Source organism: Mercenaria mercenaria, chromosome 16 (genome assembly GCF_021730395.1).
Source record: "Mercenaria mercenaria strain notata chromosome 16, MADL_Memer_1, whole genome shotgun sequence".
Taxonomy (NCBI): domain Eukaryota; kingdom Metazoa; phylum Mollusca; class Bivalvia; order Venerida; family Veneridae; genus Mercenaria; species Mercenaria mercenaria.
The window spans coordinates 12,258,841-12,283,921 of NC_069376.1; the positions used below are offsets into that span (position 1 = coordinate 12,258,841).

Genomic DNA, 25,081 nt, shown 5'->3' on the forward strand with positions numbered 1-25,081 from the left:
ATATATTTCACCTTGTGAAATTCTGTGGGTTTTGACTTTTTTAAAATAGTCGTCTGTTTGTTGACAAATTGCCCCACAAAAATTGTCCTACTTTCCCCAGGGCAATCAATTATTTGATCTTTACATAGTTTTGTATTCAGGTTGCTAATACATGTGGCAAGTATGCATGCTTTTTATGCCCCCCTTCGAAGAAGTGGGGTATATTGTTTTGCAGATGTCGGTCGGTCGGTCGGTCGGTCGGTCGGTCTGTCGGTCGGTCGGTCGGTCGGAATGTAGACCAATCCGTTTCCGGATGATAACTCAAGAATGCTTGGGCCTAGGATCATGAAAGTTGATAGGGAGGTTGGTCATCACCAGCAGATGACCCCTATTGATTTTGAGGTATGTATGTCAAAGGTCAAGGTCACAGTGACCCTGAATAGTAAAACGGTTTCTGGATGATAACTCAAGAACGCATAGGCCTAGGGTCACGAAAGTTGATAGAGAGGTTGGTCATGACCAGCAGATGACCCCTATTGATTTTGAGATCAATATTTTAAAGGTCAAGGTCACAGTGACCATGAACAGTTAAACGGTTTCTGGATGATAACTCAAGAACGCATAGGCCTAGGGTCACGAAAGTTGATAGAGAGGTTGGTCATGACCAGCAGATGACCCCTATTGACTTTGAGGTCAGTATGTCAAAGGTCAAGGTCACATTGACCAGGAACAATAAAATGGTTTCCGGGCAATAACTCAAGAACGCTTGGGCCTAGTCTCAGGAAAATTGATAATTATGTTGGTCATGATCAGCAGATGACCCCTATTGATTTTGAGGTCATTAGGTCAAAGGTCAAGGTCACATTGGCCAGGAACAGTTAAAACGGTTTCTGATCTTCTTGTCTAAAACCACAGAGCCTAGGGCTTTGATATTTAGTGTGAAGCATCATCTAGTAGTCCTCTACCAAGATGATTCAAATTATTGCCCTGGGTTCTAATATGGCCCCGCCCCGGGGGTCACATGGTTTATATAGACTTATATAGGGAAAAACTTTGAAAAACCTCTTGTCCAAAACCACAGGGCCTAGGGCTTTGATATATGTTTGTGACATCATCTAGTGGGCTTCTACTAAGATTGTTCAAATTATCCCGCTAGGGTCAAATATGTCCCCGCCCCGGGGGTCACATGGTTTACATAGACTTATATAGGGATAAACTTTGAAAATCTTCTTGTTCAAACCACAAAGACTAGGGCTTTGATATTTGTAATGTAGCATCATCTAGTGATTCTCTACCAAGTTTGTTCAAATTATCCCCATAGGGTCAAATATGGCCCCGCCCTGGGGGTCACATGGTTCATATAGACTTATATAGGGAAAAGTTTTTAAAGTCTTCTTGTCAATAACCTACAACATTTATATTTTGACCACATGTATGGTTTTGAGTTGCAAGATGAACCTTGACATGAGTTGACCTTGACCTTCACCTAGTGACCTACTTTAACATTTCTGTAGCTACAGCCTTCTAATTTGGACCACATGCATAGTTTTGTGCACCGAAAAAAACTTTGACCTGGACATTGACCTAGTGACCTACTTTCACGTTTTTGAAGGTACAGGCTTAAAATTTGGACCACATGCATAGTTTTGTGTCAGATTAAACCAGAATGGTAGAACTTTTGTTTACAGTGAGCATATAATTTCTGTTCCTTGTGCAATTACTAAATGCATCAAGGGGGGCATTTCGTGTTCGACGAGCTCTTGTTTCATGATTAGAGGTAAAAAGTAGGTAATTTGCACCAGGTTGGAGGTCAATAGTCACCTAAGCCTGTCATAAAGTCTTTGCGGAGTTGTCTCCATTTTTTCCAAATATTTCATCCGGGATCATTTTTTCAGCTCAAATAACTCTTTTTCTGGAAATGGTATTTTAATTTTTTTAGGCCTTGTATTTTGATGCAGTTAACTTCACATACATCTAATATAGATAGCACCTACTGGAAGTTTGTATTTTTAGTTACAATGCCTACTATTTAGTGAGTTTTTTTTCAATTATTTCGCTAGCAAAGTATGTATTCAAATAAACACATCACTTAATTAAAACAAGTCTCACTGGATATCCTGGAATGTCTGATTACATGCTAGAACGACGTCAGTGGGAACTTGCTATTTTTACCACACAAAGTTTTCTAATAGTAAATCTTTGTTTCACTTTTGCAGACAGCCGACCATAATGGCAAAAATCGACACTGGTTCAGGGAAATTTCTAAAAGAATGCCAAAGAGTCGTCCCTGCAGCTGACAATTTCAAAGATCGGATAGTCAAGCAGAATAGACTTTTTCCGAAGAAATATTTCTTAGCTTTATAGATAAGTATGATAAACCTAAAAATAATTTGTGTGTAATACTGAAATCAATGACTGAACATAATTGATTACGTTACTTAATCAGTTGTGTAACTACAACTATGGCTACTCCATTGTATAGTTCAAAACTATCGGGATCAAAATTCAAGAATTGGATTAAGGCTGGATTAGGTGTTTTGTATACTAAACAAGGTATAGAACCTTTTGTTTATGATGAAATAGAACAGTTCCAGCAGAAATGTTTGAGTGACATTTGCAACAACAATGGACTTGTTGCTGGTACCACATGTTCTAGTTGTTGTACAGAAAATGTCATTGTTTGTCCTACGAATAGAATTTGCAATGTTGGACGTGGGAAATGCAAATTCCATAGAAATTCTGCAACGCAATATCTCCTAGCTGGCTGCCCTAACAAGATCTGTCATAATTTCAAAAAAGAAATCCAGAATGCTCACCGTTTCTGCGGTCCGTCATATAAAAACACTGATGCCAGTCAGTGGTGTAGCAACGCATGGGAAGTTGCTAAATGTTTCATGCCGCCAGACGGATACAAGGATGTGACGGATGCAGCAGAAACTGATTTCAATGGAATCAATAGTGTAATTATCAACTATAAAGCATTTCAGGCAAAAGTTCAAGACGACCTTTCCAAGAAATCCAACATCTTTGAACAGGTATGTCTAAATGACTATAAAAGCGGTTAGATTTTGAAATTTATTGAGAATATTCGGTTTGTGTCTTTCAGAAGTTTACATGTACCTTACTGAGCACGTTAGAAACAAGATTCATCCATGCCTAGACGCTGCGCATGATGAAATGTTTGAATAATCATAAGATATTTTGAAATTTTGATTCAGTTCAAATTGCATTAAAAAGTAATTCGTCAGCAACTGCCATGCAAAGGTATGGCTGCCAATGTATACGACCACAAAACCCGAAGTGAAATAAATGGATTGCGTTAGGATGAATGTTGTTCCTTCTGATCATTGGCCATTAGTGTGCTCATTGTTCGTCCGTCCGTCAGTCCCCTAGACGGTTTATCAAGTACTAGCTCGGTGTATAACACTGCAACCAGTGAAGACATTTTCACGTATCTTGGCTCAGCAGCTACTTTTCATAACAAGATGGCATGTTATGCACTAGATTCCTTACCTTAGCACGAAGGTCAAGTCACTCTTAAGGTCAAAACTTTGGTCATTTTCTGGTCCAGTCAATAATTGTTCGATGTATTGACTCATGGAAATGCCTTTTTGGCAGTACATAGTTTTCTGGAATTACAGATTCAAATATTAAAGTCACATTAAGTTGTCATTAGTCTTGACATATTAATAACTTGCAACCCGATACTTAATATTCCTGTAACTTGGTACAAACTATAGACACAGAATGCAACCAAGGAATATAATGGCAGGATTGTTTTTTTTAGCTCACCTGAGCAATGCTTTAATGAGCGCTCGATGTCCGGTGTCTGCCTGTCAACATATAGCATGTATATGCGATAGAGACTGTATTTTTCAACTGATCTTCATGAGCCTTCATCAGAATGATAACTTAATGAAATCTGGGCCAAACTCGAAAATCCAGTCATAAACCTGGTCACTAGGTCAAATCAAAGAAAAATCTTGTGTATGCGATACAGGCTGTATTTATCAATAGATCTTCATGAAATTTGGCCAGAATGATTTCCTTTATAAGATCTATATCTCAAGTTTGAAAATGGGTCATCTGGATCAAAAGCTAGGCCACTAGGTCAAATTATAAAAACAAATCTTGTGTATGCGATAGGGACTGTATATTTCAATTAATTTTCATGTAATTTAATCAGAATGATTGATTTGGTAGAATTTAGGTCAATTTAGGCCACTAAGTCAATCTATAGGAATATCCTGTGTATGCGATATAGACTGTATTTTTCAATTGATTTTCATGTCATTTAGTCAGAATGATTGACTTGACAAGTTCGAGTATGGGTCATCTAGTGTAAAAAGGAGGTCACTAGGTCAAGTAAAAAAATCTTTTGTATGCGATAGAAGCTGTATTTTTTCAATAGACCTTCATGAAATTTGGTCGAAATGATTGCCTTGATTAAATCTGGATCAAGTATGAATTAGAGCCATCTGGGCTGAAACATCTAGGTCAATAAAAAGTTGTGTATGCGATAGAAGCTGTATTTTTCAATCGATCTTTATGAAATTTAATCGAAATAATTGCATTGATAACATCTAGGTCAGGTTTGGATATGGGTCAGTTTGGGTAAAAGAAAACGAGGTCACTATGTCTAATAAAAGAAAAACGTTTTGCATGCGATAGAGGCTGTATTTATCAATCGATCTCCAAAAAATAATGTCAAAATGATTTTCTTGATGAAATCTTGGTGATGTTGAATATGGGTTAAATTTGTATCTGATGTCAAAAACAAGGTAGCTATTTCAAATCAAAGTAAAAAATTGTGTATGCGATAGAGATTGCATTTTTCAATTGGCCGTCATGTAATTTGGTCAGAATAATTGCTTTGATGAATTCTAGGTCGAACTTGAATATTGGTCATCTGGAGTAAAAACTAGGTCACTAATCATATCTGAGAAAATAGTTTTTTAAACTCAAGATACCACTTTTTTGCCCAATCTTAATGAACATTTGCTCGAATATTTGTTTCCATGAGATCGCTAGATCAAACATGTTTATTAGCCCACCATTACCAGATGGTGGTCTATTTAAATCACTATGCGTCCGTAGTCCGTCGTCCTTACGTTCTTCCGTTAACAATTTCTCGTTATCGCATCTCCTCAGAAACTACAAGGGGGATTTTGACCAAACTTTGTCAGAATGATGTATTTGTACCCTAGTTGTGTCCCCCTTAAAATCAGACTGGTTCAACAATATTAAGTCAGTTATGGCCCTTTGTTTATTTCTATAATTTACATAGATTTATATAGGGAAAAACTTTAAAAATCTTCTTGTTCAAAACAACAGGGCCTAGGGCTTTGATATTTGGTATGAAGCATCATCTATTGGTCCTCTCTAAATTATTCAGATTATTCCCCTGGGGTTAAGTATGGCCCGCCCTGGGGGTCACATGGTTTACATAGACTTATATAGGGAAAAACTTGGCTTGAAAATCTTCTTGTCCAAACCACAAAGCCTGGGGCTTTGACATTTGTAATGAAGCATCATCTAGTGGTTCTCTGCCAAGTTTATTCAAATTATCCCCCTAGGGTCAAATATGGCCCCGCCCCGGGGGTCACATTGTTTATATAGACTTATATAGGGAAAAAAGAAAAACATTTTGTCCAAAACCACAGGGTCTAGGGCTTTGATATTTTGTATGTGACATCATCTAGTGGTTCTCTACTAGGATTATTGAAATTATTCCCCTAGGGTCAAATATGGCTCCGCTCTGGGGGTCACATGGTTCATATACACTTATATAGGGAAAAGGTTTTAAAATCTTCTTGTAAATAACCTACAACATTTAAATTTGGACCACATGTATGATTTTGAGTGGCAAGATTAACCTTGGCATGAACAGACTCAATCAAACCGAGTCTGCAATTTTCACTGTTTGCTTTGTTCTCGATGCTTCCGAGGGATGTACTTTCCGGATTTTATTTACTTCACAACAGCGGGTGTTAAGTGCTGTGTGGCGGCCGAAAAAGTCACCCCGACTTCATCTCAGTGTTGTTATATTTTCTGGTCCTTCGGGATCATTAATTCCAATTCATTCAGATTTGAAGATGGAATACTGCTTAAGCCTGTGCTAGGGGACGTGGGCAGTGTTGCATTTTCCATTACTGCCCATGAACAGACTCAATCAAACCGAGTCTGCAATTTTCACTGTTTGCTTTGTTCTCGATGCTTCCGAGGGATCTACTTTCCGGATTTTATTGACCTTGATTTGACCTAGTGACCTACTTTCACATTTCTCAAGCTACAACTTTCAAATTTGGACCATATGCACAGTTTTGTGCACTGAAAAAAAAATTGACCTTGACATTGACCTAGTGACCTACTTTCACATTTTTGAAGGTACAGGCTTAAAATTTTGACCACATGTATAGTTTCGTGTTCCGAAATGATTATTTGACATTAATTTTGACCTAGTGACCTACTAGAATAGTACGGACTCGGTCTGATTGAGTCTGTTCATGAAATGTATTGAACTATGCAACACGTCTCATGCCCCAGAGCACCGGTTTAAACCGAACTCTATATTAAATGTAATCGCATAAAAATCTTATGAGTGGAAACAAGTTTTCGAAAGGAACGTCACCGTGACCTTGGTGTTATTCCTTCTGAAAAACAAAACAAAAAGAATCATTTAACAACCCAAGGTAATTATCAGATACGTTTCAGGACCTTAAGTCATCTTTAGTCTCAACAGTTCACATATATTCTACCCCACGTGTCACTAATAGCAATTACATTTGAAGGAATGTTATAAAACACTTTATCTTCTAAGTTAACTTGAGATAATGGAGTCCATTTAATATCTTTGTAATAGGGTTTCACATCACCCGTTGTTAGAGGGCTGAGACGGCTTTCACTTTCAATTACTTCTCACAAAAACGTCTGTCATCTTGGCGCCCACCAATGTGCCATTTTTGAGTGTTCCAAATTTCAAGACTTATTGACTAGCTAAAGGTCAAATTTTCATTTCCGTTCACAACACTGTGCATGTGGTCCAAATTCGAAAGCTGTAGCTTGAGAAATGTGAAAGTAGGTCACTGGATCAATTTCAAGGACAAAGTTCTTTGTACACAAGAATATGCATGTGCATCAAGTTTGAAGGCTGTTGTTTGAGAAATTTGAGAGTAGGTCACTAGGTCAATCTTAAGGTTAAAGTTTATTTCGGTATACAAATCTATGCAAGTGGTCCAAATTTGAAGGCTGTAGCTTGAGAAATGTGAAAGTAGGTCACTAGGTCAAACTCAAGGTCAAATTTTATTTCGGAACACATAACTATGCATGTGGTCCAAATTTGAAGCCTGTACCTTCAAAAATGTGAGAGTAGGTCATTTGGTCAAAGGTCAAAATGTGTTTCGGTACACAAAACTATGCATGTGGTCCAAATTTGAAGGCTGTATCATGAGAAATGTGAAAGTAGGTCACTAGGTCAAAATCAATGTCAAATTTCATTTTGGAACACGAAACTATACATGTGGTCAAAATTTTAAGCCTGTACCTTCAAAAATGTGAAAGTAGGTCACTAGGTCAATGTCAAGGTCAATTTTTTTTCAGTGCACAAAACTGCGCATATGGTCCAAATTTGAAAGTTGTAGCTTGAGAAATGTGAAAGTAGGTCACTAGGTCAAATCAAGGTCAATAAAATCCGGAAAGTAGATCCCTCGGAAGCATCGAGAACAAAGCAAACAGTGAAAATTGCAGACTCGGTTTGATTGAGTCTGTTCATGGGCAGTAATGGAAAATGCAACACTGCCCACGTCCCCTAGCACCGGCTTAAGCAGTATTCAATCTTCAAATCTGAATGAATTGGAATTAATGATCCCGAAGGACCAGAAAATATAACAACACTGAGATGAAGTCGGGGTGACTTTTTCGGCCGCCACACAGCACTTAACACCCGCTGTTGTGAAGTAAAAATAAAATCCGGAAAGTAGATCCCTCGGAAGCATCGAGAACAAACCAAACAGTGAAAATTGCAGACTCGGTTTGATTGAGTCTGTTCATGTCAAGGTTTATCTTGCCACTCAAAATCATACATGTGGTCCAAATTTAAATGTTGTAGGTTATTTACAAGAAGATTTTAAAACCTTTTCCCTATATAAGTCTATATGAACCATGTGACCCCCAGGGCGGAGCCATATTTGACCCTCGGGGAATAATTTCAATAATCCTAGTAGAGAACCACTAGATGATGTCACATACAAAATATCAAAGCCCTAGGCCCTGTGGTTTTGGACAAAAGGTTTTTCTTTTTTCCCCTATATAATTCTATATAAACAATGTGACCCCCGGGGCGGGGCCATATTTGACCCTAGGGGGATAATTTGAATAAACTTGGCAGAGAACCACTAGATGATGCTTCATTACAAATGTCAAAGCCCCAGGCTTTGTGGTTTGGACAAGAAGATTTTCAAGCCAAGTTTTCCCCTATATAAGTCTATGTAAACCATGTGGCCCCCAGGGCGGGCCATACTTATCCCGAGGAAATAATCTAAATAATTTAGTAGAGGACCAATAGATGATGCTTCATACCAAATATCAAAGCCATAGGCCCTGTTGTTTTGAACAAGAAGATGTTTATTATAAAGCTGAATGGAATACTCTTATAAGTCTAGACACTGGTACAAGTTGAAGAGGGGGAAATAAACTAAGGACGTATAAATTTCTAAAAGAGGACTTTGTAACTGAAGATTATGTGAACTTGAATATACCTTTAAAGCACAGAGTCTCTTTCAATAAAGTTACATGTGGTGTAGCGCCAGTTAGATTAGAGGCCAGAAGATATGAAAACCTCCCTATTGAAGACAGAATATGTCCCATTTGAAAATCGTCAGTAGAAAATGAAAACACGTACTTTTCGAATGTTGTTCATATGATGAATTAAGGCAACCAATGTTAAACAAAACATCTAATATGAACATGAATTTTGCTAATTTAACAGAAGATAAAAAATTAGTTTGACATCCTGTATAATAAGGTTGAATTTTTAACATTGTATGAAAACACTGATGTTTTATCAATATAAATAATGTCTCGATATGTTGAGAATTTAATCAAATCTAAGAAGCAGTTGCTGATTAGTTCATCCTTGATCTGATCAACGGTGATATCGGTTTTTTTAGACCATTCCTTAGTTGCTCAATAGTGCCTATATTGCTACTCTGATTCTTAATGCGTTATTTTGGTTTTAAGACTTTTCTAACTTTAAATTAGCTTCTGCTCCTCAGTTTAATTATATAAAAAATGAGTTGCTGCAAAAGATGTGTGTGTACAAATTAACTGTGATAAAAAGTCTTCGGTAATTCAGTATTAATATAAATACTAGATTTTCATAGAAATTACTCAGTTACTGTCAGAGGTAATACTTTATTGTTGACACATAAAAATACAGGCTCGCACACACACACATACATGCATGCACAACACAACACAATCACAACACAGTACACACATGTACGCACGCACGCGCCAATACTACAAATTCACACCACTTGAAATAAATACAGCACAATATACTCGGAAAAGGTATATATCCCATCACACAGTTGTGTGGGAGAGATATTGATTTACTTCAGTCTGTGTGTCTGTCAGTCTGTCTGCCTGTCTGTCAGTCAAAAAATCTTGTCCTCACTAAGTCGAACATTTCTTATCAGATCTTCTCCAAACTTAAACAAAATGTGTATGACAACATGAACTTGGCCAAGTTCGATAAATTTAATTACTTGTCAAATCCATGCAGGCACTTTGGAGTTATGGCCCTTAAATTACAGAAAATTGACCGTTTTACTCTTTTCAGCGCACAAAGTGGAACATTGTTCATCCGATCATCAACAAGCTTGAACAAAATGTGTTTGGCCATAGGTCCTCGGTCAAGTTCGGTAGCTTTTTAAATTGGATCAAGCACTTTGGATTATGACCCTTGAATTACCGAAAATCGGCCATTCTACTCTATCAGCGCCCTAAGTTAAACATTTCTCATCCGATCTTTACAAAAGCTGAACCAAATAATTTTTACTATAACTCCTCGGCCAAGTTCATTAACTAGCCAAATCGCGTGAGACGCCTCAGAATTATAGCTCTTGAATTACCCAAAATCAATCTTTTTACTCTTCAAAGGTATATTCGTAGTAAACAGCATATAAAATCTGACTTGCTATCTAGATGATTCGGCAGTTGTGGGAAGCATGCGCTTTTCTCAAAAGCATCTCTAGTTTTGCTGTGATTTTAATAGTGTGATATTTTATGGTTTGAGTATAGATAGTCTCTTGTAATTCTATCAAGAATGGCCATTTATAATTACTTGTATAGTATGTGCAAAGGACTTCGGACACTATCATATGCTTCTAGCCTACATTTTGAAGGCAAAATTCCCATTAAGTATTTAAACAATACCCAAATCGATTCGAGTCAATGATAAGCCAATGTGTTAGTTAACTTGTTACAGCAGAAACTGGTTTGTATCTGTTTCTATCAAGATGTTTTTCTTATCTTATTTAGGTCAGGTTATATTTTCTTGGAAAAATAAAATGTTTAATTTCCGTAAAAAAAATAATGTTATCACTTTACGGAAGTTTTAAATATATGAATTCCAGGCGAATAAAGTGACGAAATCATTTTATTTAAGGAAAAAAAATAACATTTTAAGATTTAAACCCTTTAAATAAATAAACAATGGAACGATAATTTTGCAAACAACCTGTACTTGATTTATCTTTACACTGTTCGTAATGCAAAGTTATTGATGTATTACATATGTGAATAGGTATTGTCCGTAAGTATTGACCTGGCACTCATTAATCTTCGCCAATATTTTCGGGCATTTTCGTTAATTTACGCAATATTATTATATCCTGAAAGTATGTACATTACTAAAGTAACATGTAAAGTTAATCGATGACACGGTGGCGTAGAGGTAAGGTGTATGACTTCCACGCACATTACCACGGGTTCGAAATTACTTTCTGAATAGAGCTTTTTTCTTCAATGTAATGTCTTGTAATGTTACCGTTTATATTATTTTATGTATCATATTTCATAATTTTTTTATTTTTTTCTCTTGTTGTATATTTTTTCTGGAACGCTGGTGACAGGTAATTTGTCTTTTTATCTAAGATACTTGTAAAATAATTTTATTCCACTTTTTACAACGGGTAAATATGATTAATCTTAATAAATAAACCATAAATATCATGACACGTTTGATCAAATGAGTAAAAAGTCTGCGTATAAAATCTGGGAGAAAAAAGATATGGTCAGACGTAGGACTCGAACCCACAATCCCGATATTGACAGGTAAAAGCTTTGTCCGCACAGCTACCTGCACATGTGACAATACATCAGTTTGGAATTATATATATGTAATATTTAGTTATATCGCTATTTATGTTCGGACACCGGAAATTAATTTACGGAAATATACGGAATATTCATGAGTGCCAGGTCAATACTTACGGACAATATACATGTATAAGTGACCGGTCAGTTTTATAACAGTGGTTCAGGTTGTTATTTAAGTACATGTACGTGTCTGTATAATTCTTTTATAAGTGATGGCAGATAGTTGTGTGCAACATAACATAAATACTAAGAAAAGGCAGACATTTTATCAAGGCCGTAGGTATGGTTCTTGTTTGGGATAAGTACCAGTGGCACAGATAACATTTGAGCCGCGCAATGAGAAAACCAACAATTGACTTAATATATAGACACGAAAACAAACTAAAAGGTCCAGCCGAGTTTCACGTGGATTTTTATACAGCGACCTGGATACATTTTTATTACATGTTTAAGCCAAATGAGCCGTGCCATGAGAAAACCAACATCTGCGCAGACTAGTCAGGATCCATGCTGTTCGCTAACAGTTGGTCTAATTCCCATAGGCTTTGAAACGAATAACTTGGATCCTGAGCAGACTGCGCAGATGCGCAGGCTAGTCTGGAACCATACTGGTCGCAAAGCCACTATGTTGGTTTTCTCATGGCACGGCTCATTTGGCTTAAACATGTAATAAAAATGTATCTAGGTCGGCTGGATCTTTTAATTTGTTTTTGCGTCTAGCCGTATTTATATATGCCATCTGCATGGAAAGCGACTTGACACATCACTTTCGTGACATCACACTGAATGTGAAACCGTCACTGATATGACCTGCCATGAAGCTACTGTTCTTGACCTGTGCATCACAGGCATATCAATCAGAAATGAAAAATATATAAGAAATACAAAACATAATAAAAACAAAATGGAAAACAAATGACATCATCATCGCTAATGACGTGCGCGTCTTGAGTGGGGGTGGGGGGCATGCTGAAGATTACCTGGTGTGTTGCAAGTATGTTAAAGCACATATTTATCAATCTACTGTAACAAACAACCAGGATAAGTCAATGAAAATTTTACCGAACGAATAATAGTGAATTCACAGTATTTGCTTCTTTCACTACTTTATGTGTAAAAAATGCCTATGTGTACCCTTTCAAACATTTGTATAGTATCTGAGTTACAAACAGATGTAAAATATGTGACTAGAGCTATCAATTTATTAAAATTAAATATAAAAGGTATTGGTTACTTTACATTTGGGAACACCCTGTAGTTATATTTTTTTGTTTAAAAGTTCTCTTCAATCCCTTGCATCAAAACAATAGTCACAGAAAATGTGTATGAATAATATCTACATATGCTGGCCAAATATGGTTTTGATGCGCGGGTGGGAACAATGTTTTATAAAGTAAAACACTTTTTATATCTATAAAACAGGGTACATAATTCTATTTAGAACAAAAATCACTGTTCTATGAAACAAATATTGAAAATTTGACTTTAAGAAATAATTGCAAATATGTATTTTGATGGTATATATGTAACTAAATACTTATTTCTTAGTAGTTTATTTTTCACTCTTGGAGTAGGCAAATTCATATAGAAAGTGTCCGAAGTCCTTTTATTGTTTGTATATGTGTATATAATGTAAGTGGATGGGACTGTTATTTACAAAAAAAGCATACTTAAGAAATTTCTTGTCATTTCTTGTTCTGAAGTATCTATTCATTTATCTGAGTCCCATCCACTTACATTATATACACATTCATACACATTTTCTGTGACTATTGTTTTGATGCAAGGGATTGAAGAGTACTTTTAAACAAAAAAATATAACTACAGGGTGTTCCCAAATGTAAAGTAACCAATACTTTTTATATTCAATTTTAATAAATTGATAGCTCTAGTCACATATTTTACATCTGTTTGTAACTCAGATACTATACAAATGTTTGAAAGGGTACACATAGGCATTTTTTACATATAAAGTAGTGAAAGAAGCAAATACTGTGAATTCACTATTATACGTTCGGTAAAATTTTCATTGACTTATCCTGGTTGTTTGTTACAGCAGATTGACAAATAGGTGCTTTAACATACTTGCAACACACCAGGTAATCTTCTGCATGCCCCCACCCCCACTCACGACGCGCACGTCATTAGCGATGATGATGTCATTTGTTTTCCATTTTGTTTTTATTATGTTTTGTATTTCTTATATATTTTTCATTTCTGATTGATATGCCTGTGATGCATAGGTCAAGAACAGTAGCTTCATGGCAGGTCATATCAGTGACGGTTTCACATTCAGTGTGATGTCACGAAAGTGATGTGTCAAGTCGCTTTCCATGCAGATGGCATATATAAATACGGCTAGACCCAAAAACAAACTAAAAGATCCAGCCGACCTAGATACAGTTTTATTACATGTTTAAGCCAAATGAGCCGTGCCATGAGAAAACCAACAAAGTGGCTTTGCGACCAGTATGGTTCCAGACTAGCCTGCGCATCTGCGCAGTCTGCTCAGGATCCATGCTATTCGTTTCAAAGCCTATGGGAATTAGACCAACTGTTAGCGAACAGCGTGAATCCTGACTAGTCTGCGCAGATGTTGGTTTTCTCATGGCACGGCTCATTTGGCTTAAACATGTAATAAAAATGTATCCAGGTCGCTGTATAAAAATCCAGATGAAACTCGGCTGGACCTTTCAGTTTGTTTTCGTGTCTATATATTAAGTCAATTGTTGGTTTTCTCATTGCGCGGCTCAAATGTTATCTGTGCCACTGGTACTTATCCCAAACAAGAACCAACCCTACGGCCTTGATAAAATGACTGCCTTTTCTTAGTATTTATGTTATGTTGCACACAACTATCTGCCATCACTTATAAAATAATTATACAGACACGTATATGTACTTAAATAACAACCTGAACCACTGTTATAAAACTGACCGGTCACTTATACATGTATATTGTCCGTAAGTATTGACCTGGCACTCATGAATATTCCGTATATTTCCGTAAATTAATTTCCGGTGTCCGAACATAAATAGCGATATAACTAAATATTACATATATATAATTCCAAACTGATGTATTGTCACATGTGCAGGTAGCTGTGCGGACAAAGCTTTTACCTGTCAATATCGGGATTGTGGGTTCGAGTCCTACGTCTGACCACATCTTTTTTCTCCCAGATTTTATATGCAGACTTTTTACTCATTTGATCAAACGTGTCATGATATTTATGGTTTATTTATTAAGATTAATCATATTTACCCGTTGTAAAAAGTGGAATAAAATTATTTTACAAGTATCTTAGATAAAAAGACAAATTACCTGTCACCAGCGTTCCAGAAAAATATACAACAAGAGAAAAAAATAAAATCAAAGGCCTGAATGGCCTGAGTCGGCTAATGATTGATGTACTGACAGTATAGCCTACCAGTTTCAGTTTGTTTTTAGTTTTTTTCTTAAAATTTCATAACACAGCTCGATATTTACCCAAAATATTATATCCGGATACGATTACACTTTTCTCCAGTTTGAACAATATATTTTACAAATTGTGATGATACGAAGACATTTAGCAGCAATTGGCAGTATCTGACATTGAAGTTTACGGTTAAATTACCTCTTATTTAAATCTTTTCATAAAAAAGTTGTTTCGTTTCGCCAAACATGAGTTGAGTCATAGAAACATAGACGATCTACTTTCGATTTCAAAAACTACAAGAAATACAATTTAATGTTTCGCCGATTTGTTTATTTCTCGAAAAATAAGAATTAAAATCATTTTTAATATCAGTAGTAACTAAACAAACCAGTAAGAGCTTCTTCTTCCGATAATTTATCCGTTTACTGACTGCAAAATTCAACCCACGCAAAGTTTATAGAAATCATACGATGCGTGTTTACGTTCAATGTGGGAGAATTAAGGCTGATTGGCTATGTTACCTAACGCATCCAGACGATTCAGATTTTGTTTTTAAAAAAGCATTGTGTGCGTTTCTGTAATTTTATATACGTTTTTATACGCTTAGAAATTATTAGACATGCGTATTTGCATTATTTCTATACGTAATTTACGCTAATACGCATCTTATCTGGAGCCCTGCTGGAACTATTTTTTGTCTTTCGCTGGATGTTACCCAAGCTTTGTAAGCCTGCGCAATTCTTAAAATGCACATTTATGCTTAATGAGTTACATTCGAAAATTGCACAATTACAAGTCATAAATATGACAGATTACATCGTATATTGGTCATAGCAAAGGGAATTGACGCAACTTAACTTCATTCATGCAGTGAACTGTTTGAAGTTTGAGAAATCTAATGGAACTACATCCCTTCACTGTGTTATTTGGTCCGTTTAGAGAATCGTTGGATAGCAAGGACTCGTCAAAAGGCTTTCAGCCTTTAGCCGACTCAAAAATTATGAAATATGATACATAAATTAATATAAACGGTAACATTACAAGACATTACATTGAAGAAAAAAGCTCTATTCAGAAAGTAATTTCGAACCCGTGGTAATGTGTGTGGAAGTCATACACCTTACCTCTACGCCACCGTGTCATCGATTAACTTTACATGTTACTTTAGTAATGTACATACTTTCAGGATATAATAATATTGCGTAAATTAACGAAAATGCCCGAAAATATTGGCGAAGATTAATGAGTGCCAGGTCAATACTTACGGACAATACCTATTCACATATGTAATGCATCAATAACTTTGCATTACGAACAGTGTAAAGATAAATCAAGTACAGGTTGTTTGCAAAAATATCGTTCCATTGTTTATTTATTTAAAGGGTTTAAATCTTATAATTGTTATTTTTTCTTAAATAAATGATTTCGTCACTTTATTCGCCTGGATTTCATATATTAAAAAACTTTCCGTAAAGTGATAACTCATTATTTTTTTTACGCGAAATTAAACATTTTATTTTTCCAAGGAAATATACTTGGACCTTGATAAAGATAAGAAAAACATCTTGATTAGAAACAGATACAAACCAGTTTCTGCTGTAACAAGTTAACTAACACTTTTGTTTTACGTCATTTACTCGATCGGAATGGGGTATTGTTTAAATACTAATGGGGTATTTTGCTTCAAAATGTAGGATAAGATGCATATGTTAGTGTCCGAAAGTCCGTTAGACCACATACTATACAACGTAATTATATTTGCCATTCTTGAATAGAATTACAAGAGACTATCTGAGAACTCAAACCATAAAGATATTCACACTTTGTTTATAAAATTCGCAGCATTATAAAACGGAGAGGCTTGAGAAAAGAGCATGCTTCCCACAACTGCCGAATGTCTAATGTCAAGTTAGTTTTTATATGCTGTTTTAATTACTACAAATATACCTTGGAAGGGTAAAAAGATTGATTTTGGGTAATTTCAGAGACTAAATTCTGAGCGCCATAAGGCGATTTGGATAGTTAATGAACTTGGCCGAGGAGTTTTGTAACAAATTATTTGGGTCAGCTTGTAATGTCGGATGAAAAATGTTTAAACTTGGGCGTGATAGGAGTAAAATGGCCGATTTTCGTGTAATTCAAGGTTCATAACCAAAGTGCTTGATCCAATTTAAAAAAGCTATCGAACTTGACCGAGACCTGTAGACCAACACATTTTGTTTCAAGCTTGGTGATGATCGGATGAAAAATGTTCCACTTTATTGCGCGGAAAGAGTAAAACGCGTCAATTTTCTGTAATTTAAGGGCCATAAAACTCCAAAGTGCTGATGGACTTTGACTAGTGGTTAAATTTATCGAACTTGTCCAAGTTCATGTTGTCATACACATTTTGTTTAAGTTTGGTGAAGATCTGATAAGAAATGTTCGACTTATGTGAGGACAAGATATTTTTTTTACAGACAGACAGGCAGACAGACTGACAGACGCACAGACTGAAGTACAACAATATGTCTACCACAAAAACTGTGTGATGGGGAGGTATTACTTTTCCGAGTATATTGTGTCTGTATTTATATTCAAGTGGTGTGAATGTGTAGTATTGGCGCGTGCGTGCGTACAGGTGTGTACTGTGTTGTGATTGTGTTGTGTTGGTGCATGATGTATGTGTGTGTGTGCAAGAGTGTATGTTTTATGTGTCAATCTATAAAGATTACCTCTGACAGTAACTGAGTAATTTTAAGAAAATCTAGTATTTATATTATTACTGAATTCTGAAGACTTTTTATCCACAGGTTAATTTGTACACACACATCTTGGCTAAACTCTTTTTTATATAATTATATGAGGAGCAGGGGCTAATTTAAAGGTAGAAAAGTCTTAAAACCAAAATAACGTAGTTAATTTTAGGCACTATTGTGCAATAAGAATGGGTCAAAAATATCCGATTTACCGTTGATCAGAACTCATTAGAGAATTAATAAGCAACTGCTTCTCAGGGTGATTAATACTCACCATATAAGACCTTATTTATAAGGATATAAACCATCAGTGTTTTTATACAATGTTTATAAAATTCAAACCTTATTATACAGGATGTTATACTAAATTTTCATCTTCTGTAAATAGCATAATTCATGTTCATATTTTTATAGATGTTTTGTTTACATTGGTTTGCCTTAATTCATATATGAACAACATTCGAAAAGTACGTGTTTTTATTTTCTATGACGATTTTCAAATGGGACAATTTCTGTACTTCAATAGGGGGGCGGTTTACATATATTCTGGACTCTAATTAATTGGCGACTGTCTGCACATCTTAACTTATTGGAAAGAGGCTCTGTTCTTGTAAAGGTATATTCTTCGTTAAAAGTCCTCTTTTAGAAAATTTATAGTCCTTAGTTTATTTCCCCTCTTCAACTTGTACCAGTGTCTAGGCTTATAAGAGTATTTCATTAAGCTTTATAAACTCACATAGGTACTTTTACAGTTTTATTACAGTAGTTTTTAGATGACATATTGGCACACTGTCTTGAAACATCAACTGAATCTAACTTCTGTAAACACTGAAGATATTCACATTGCCAATTTTTACATCTATGACCACTTTTCAGCAAACCTGTATTGAAAAACTTTATAGTTTACTCTATTAACTTCGATTGTCATAAATCTATGTCATTATTGACTAACAGATCTTAGCTGTTTCACATGTGGTGGTTACCACGCTAATTCCCCATAAACAGCAGCACTAGGTGTATACTTTCCGATAGTAAAGTCGCATTGTTCTATACGGCATTGATATATGAGTGTGATTTTAGGTCCCATATTGAAGCTCCATATGCAATAACTGGTCATACTGTTGGATCGTATAGTGTGAGAAAAACATTATATGACATGGTATCCATAGATTTTGATTTAGCAATCAGTAACCCTAAAGCCGTGCTCGCACTCTGAGCTACACATTTGGCTGTTTTGTTGTAATATAAATATTCTGTAAGTAAAAGACCCATATATGTATACTGCCCTGCAATTTGTAAAGCATGACCACCACACGAGAAGTAAAATGTAGTTCTATTGGTCGACTGTGAACGAAAGTGTACAATATTGCTTTTATCTTGATAAATAATCATAGAATTCATACTACACCAGTTGTCCAATACATCTAAACATACTTTGCAATCATTTCCTTTCCTTGCAGTAAGTACTACCGTCATCAGCAGATAATAAACTATAGACTTGTTCATTGTCTAAATGGATTCCTACTCTAACTGCTTTTATACGTGTAACTTAATTGTTTATTGAAGGTTAGAAATCTAATGAGAGGATAAGCGGCAATGTTTACAACAAACAAAAATTAACAACCATCATCATTTTTATTAAAATCTACATGCTAAAATACATTAAATAGCTGATATTACTGTGCTTTCAGCAGACATCAAGGGTTGATAATCCCGTGTTCGTTTTATATATCTGTCAAACTTATTACATAACAAAGGAGAGTTGTATGAAAACAATGCCAAATAATATTATTAAGAAATGTTATGTTTTCTTGATATGATATCTGTTTTTTTTTTATTTCAGTTACATCATACACCTGTGGTTTTACAAACTATTTTATAGTTTTTAAAAACGATCAATACCCCTTAAAACCACTTGCTTTTATTCAGCGGTTGAATATTCTGCAGTCTTAATAAAAATAATAAAAGAAATACATAAAAGTATGCTAAAATATATTATTGAAAATGCATTCTTTGAATTAGCATTTGCCAACTGAAATTGGCCAATCGTAAGGTTTGTTTAATGTACTATTACTCAGATTCTGAACAGTTTTTGTGAAATTTATTTGTAGGGTAGAGAGGTAGGCAAAGCAGTTCGACATTCCCCACAATTGGAGGTGGAGGATACTGATTTACAACAGTATTTTACCGACTTACAGAATCTGCTATCAGATCCTGCATATTTATCTGCTAATAAAGCTGCACAGAATGCTAAAACGAAATTACAACAGGTAGTTGTTATTTTAGATTTTCTGTAAAAAGTAAGTTTCCATATTCTAAGTCTTATTTACATGTTTTTAGAAACAAAACAACTCAAGCCTACCCGAATTTGAGGGACATGCTGTTATTAATAGTTGTTTATGATCAGTCGGTCAAAACTAAAAATGTTCAAACTATTCCTCAAAATATATTTATTTCTTTTCAAGTGTAACGCAATTATGATATTCATTTCCCCCCCCCCTCTACTCCGTCTTTTATAGAACGTTACATCAAAAGAAGCAGTATCACCCTTTCTTTGCGACTAAAATGCGTCAAATAATTATGCCTTTATTTCTCAAATTTCCGTGTATGTTTCATATAAGAATTTTTTATTTTTTTAAAAGATGTATATAGATATCCACTAAATTTCACTAGTTCATTTTAGATATTATCTTAATTTATGTAAAATCCTAGGAAGATGAATCTAGTATGACAAAATATAGAAATTCTCTGTGTTTGTATATGCACATTAAATATTCAATGCCAATACAAATACACTTGTAATAAAGGGGCCTCGTGGCCGTGTGGTTTAGAGTCGTTGACCTTCAAACTTTTGCCCCTCATCGAGTGTGGGTTCGAACTGATTGGGGGCCGTTAGAACTCTTCACGTGAGAGCCACCGGTGGCTTAAGAAAGGTCCAGGTGTTACTTACCAGGTGACCGCTCGTGATGAAATTATGCACGGAGGGGCACCTGGGGTCTGTTCTACCACCATTAAGCTGGAAAATCGGCATGATGACCGTGAGAAATTGTGTCGGTGGTGTGAAATCCCAACAAAAAATAAAAATAGAATAAACACATGTATAACATTTGTTAAACAAAAGATTAAGGTTTTGGATATAATGTGAATACTTAATTAATATACATGTACATATGAAATCGGTTGTGCTCTATTTAAACCTAAAACACAGAACTGTTAAGACAAACAAAAATATTAATTGATATTAAAAGGTAATTGTTCATACTTTCAAAAATTAATCTTGTTATATTTCAACGATTTTTACGGTCCTGTATGATATTCCAGCTTCAAAACGATACTTTGATCATTGGTAAAGACGATATCCGGGACGTGCTGGATGATGTTGCCAAGGCAGTTCAAGATAAAATCCGGACTGAAATAGATGTACACAGAATAGAAGCTGAAAAGAAAGTGTAGAAACTGGCCACACAATACCACAAACGGTCTGTTAGCAATGCTAATCATGGAGAGGTATCAAATGTCTAACTAGATAATGCTTTAAAATCTGCAATTGATAAAATAGAAAAGCAAACAAAGGAATCGCTTACAAAAGTACAATCAGAAGCTGATGTTGCTAAGAAACAGATACGCGAGTGTGCAGATAAACAGGTTAAACAAAGTTGGAGTCAAAAGCCGAAGTTGGAGGAACTTGGGTGAAAACAGGATAGAAGAAGATACTGATAAAGGGGGTTAGCAACTTGAAAGTCGAAGCCGAAACTGGAGTGAAACAGATAGAAGAGTCTACTGATAAAGGGATTAGCAAGCTGAAACTCGAAGCCGAAACTGGTGTGAAACAGATTAAAGAATCTACTGATAAAGGGGTTAGCAAGTTGAAAGTCGAAGCCGAAACTGGAGTGAAAAGATGACGAGTCTACAGATAAAGGGGCTAATCAAAGTTCGGAAGTCAAGGCCGAAGCGGAACTGAAAAAGTTATCTGCAAAAAAGCGGATGAAAAAATAAAGAGAAAATTGTAGAGATCAACGACAGGAACAAAGAAGATGAATAAATAAGTTGAAAAGAGAGGTATGTGCATTTCTTTAACATTATATAGGCTGGTGTGTGTGCATGTGAATACGCCTGGATAAATAAAAAAAATAATCGGATTATCTTTTTTCTGATAAGCTAAGTTGAATCTTGTATTCTATGCAGAAAAAGTAACATCAGATAGGCGAATCCTGTGCGAAAAGAAAGGACTGTTTTACAGGCTGTCTAAAAGTCTGTAAATGAAACAGGTTTTTTTAATTTACAGCTGTATATGACTGTAAGTGGGGAAAATGACCAGTAAATTCAATTGAAATTTGCAGAGGTGTAAAACATTGCAGGTCTCACAAAATACAGATGTAAAATTACAGTTGAACGTTAACAGAACTGTAAAATGTCATGTCTCAAAATTACAGCTGAACTTTTTTGGAGGGAACATGAGTACTGTCAGTCTTTCTTTAATTAAATTTGGCGGGGGTATAACTGCGGTTCACAAAGGAAACCACATTTTATAAAATATTGGAATTTTATTATTATGAGTAAGTGTCCTAACTGTTTTATTATTTGATATAAATGTAGTTATTAAAATGGACATATTTTATGTTCATGATTAAATTACTGACATTTATATTTGAGCTGATAAAGTTAAAGTGAAATAATTAAATATTTGTATTTTGTTATCATGTTGACAAAGAAAGAAAACAAGATCTGATGCACAGTATCTACTTTGGACTATACCTACTCTTGAATTTTGCAATAGATATACTGTAAACATATTTCATTACTGTTTATTTTTATTACAAGATCTTTTTTTTTTTGCCTTTTTAGTATACTTGCTACCTTTTCTAGAAAATTACAAATTCAACCTAAACTTTTATACCTCTGCTTTCGTCCCTTAAAAAATATGTGTTCTTTTTCAACCACCTGTTTATTTTTCTATCAGCTTAACTGTGGAGCTCTTTTTACAGCTGTTGTAAAATTTCATTTTTACAGATGTACTTTTTCCATTTTAAGCTGAAGTTTTTTACAGTTGTATCTATTTGCATAATTCGAAATGTTTTACAGTCGTTTGACAGCTGTAAATGAACTGTTTTTTTAAATTACAGCTGTAAAAGACCTGTGAAGTGGAAAAATGACCAGAAAGGTCATTGAAAATTTACAGGTGTAAAACATGCAGTTCTCACAAAATACAGCTGTAAAAATTACAACTTGAAGTTTCAGCTGTAAAAATGTTCATGTCTCAAAATTAAAGCTTGTAACTTTTTTGGATGGGAAACCATGAGTCTGTCAGTTTTCATCTTTAATTATATTTGGGCGGGGTATAACTGAAGTTCACAAAGAAGTATCCACATTTCTAAAATATTGGAATTTTTAAATATTTTTAGGTAAGTCTGGCAACTGTATTCTTATTTGATATAATGTAGTTATAAATGGGACATTTATATGTACATGTTTTAACTATGACATTATGTTGAAGCTGATATGTAAAGTGAAATAATTACATATTTTGTCTTATGTTTTCATGACAAGAAAAGAAAACATGATCTGATGCACAGTATCTACTGATTGACTAGTCCTAACTCTTGAAATTTTGCCAAATGCCTATACTGTAAATATTTAATTAATGTTTTTATTTTTACTTACAAGATCTCTTTTTTTGCCATTTTAGTTACTAATTGCTACCTTTTCTTGAAAATTACATATTCAACCTAAAACTTTTGTACTCTGCTTTCGTCCTTAAAATATATGTGTTCTTTTTCAAACTGTAATATTCTACAGCTTAACTTTGAGGCATTTTCACAGCTGTAATTTTGTAATTTTTACAGCTGTAACTTTTTCCATTTTTACAGCTGTATGTTTTTTTACAGCTGTATCTCATTTGCATTATCGAATTGTGTTACAGTCGTTTGACAGCTGTAATTTTAATATTCTACGCGTTACAATCATGATGATAATGTAATCTCAGGTGTAAATTTTATATAATCATGACTGTAATTTTGAAACAAAATACAGGTCTTTACAGCTGTAAAATTTCATTCAGAAGTGTGTCAACATAAGATTTACTTCGGTAATATTTTTTATACATCTATTAAAAAGACTTTGTACAGGTAAAAGTCTATCAATTAGATAAATTGTAATGATTTCACATACTTTCCATCTGCATTTAATTATAAAAAATACAAAGCTAGTTTCACTATCATCATTCTGTGTTTACCAATTGTGACGTGACTTTACTTTGACGCGTTTTCAGTGAAGGGTAAATTTCTTTGTTTCCACATAGGCGTAAACTGCTGTTTATAAATGATTTTATTTCGTTATATAGCAGAAGAACTACCTAATTTCATTTTTCAAAGTAATGGAATATAATTTGAGAAACTTGGATCTTAATTTACAATATTACTTAATAAATCTAAGTGGTGGAAGGAAATATTTTTGTTTGGCCGAGAGTTCTTACTTGGTGTGCAAACATTTATTCTTGTTCTGATAGTTTTATCACTAGTTTGGACAGGATGGGGTCGGGAACTGGTGGGGGAGGAGTTTCGAGAACGAGCAGGTTTTAAAGTCATTGATTCAGATCACTTGCCCGTCATCGATTTTGGTTCAAACCTCCACCGGGAGTTGATATATTTCATGTGAGGAAGCCGATCCAAGCTGGCTACCGGAAGGTCAGTGGTTATACACAGGTCCCGGTGTGATGAAAATAATGCACTATGAGGGGACACCTTGGGTCTTACTCCACTATCAAAACTGGAGAGGTCGCCATGTGCCCTACTATTTGTGCCGTGCAAGGCCAAAAAAAATATTAATTTTATCCAAATAATCTGTTTTATCCTGATGAAAAACATAATAACCCATAATCCATTCTAGAAAGTAATGATTATATTTATAAAGATGTTAAAAAAAATTTCAGTCATGTCCTTTTTACATGAAAAAAATGCAACTATACGCAAACTTTTTCTTTCCTTCATAGAACAATGCAAATGTACATCAGTAGGTAAAGGGTTAGAACATGCAAATGTACATCAGTTAGGTTAATGGGGAAACAATGACAAATGTACCTTCAGTTATGGTAAAGGGTAGAACAGTTGCTAAATGTTATCTCAGTTAGGTAATGGTTGTAACAATCCAAATGTACAGACAGTTAGGTAAAAGGGAATAGAACATAGCAAATGTACATGAGTTAGGTAAAAGGATAGACATTGCAATGTACCTTCGTTAGGTTAAGGGTTAGATAGTTGAAATTTAGAAACAATGGCAATGTTACATCAGTTGGTAACAGGGTAGAACAATGCAAATGCTAAATCTGGTAGGTAAAGGGTAAGAACCCATGCCAACTGTTACATGAGTTAAGGTAAAGGATGAACATTGCAATGTTCATGAGTTAGGTAATATGGATAGAACAATGCAAATGGACATGTAGTTAGGTAAAAGGGTTAGAACCAATTGGCAAAATGTACATGAGTTAGGTAAAGGGTAGAACAATAGCAATGTACATCCAATTAGGTAAACGGGTAGAACCAATGCAAATGCTACATGAGTTAG

General features: G+C 35.0%; 1 protein-coding gene across 1 annotated transcript; it reads left to right on the forward strand.

The window, feature by feature from the left end:
• The first annotated feature begins 2,176 nt into the window (after window positions 1-2,176).
• LOC128549472 (uncharacterized) lies at window positions 2,177-20,974 on the forward strand. The gene is made up of 3 exons (XM_053526117.1): window positions 2,177-3,014; window positions 19,633-19,791; window positions 20,843-20,974. The coding sequence occupies exons 1-3, from the start codon at window positions 2,442-2,444 to the stop codon at window positions 20,972-20,974; spliced, it is 864 nt and encodes a 287-aa protein (XP_053382092.1). The 5' UTR covers window positions 2,177-2,441.
• Window positions 20,975-25,081: the final 4,107 nt, after the last annotated feature.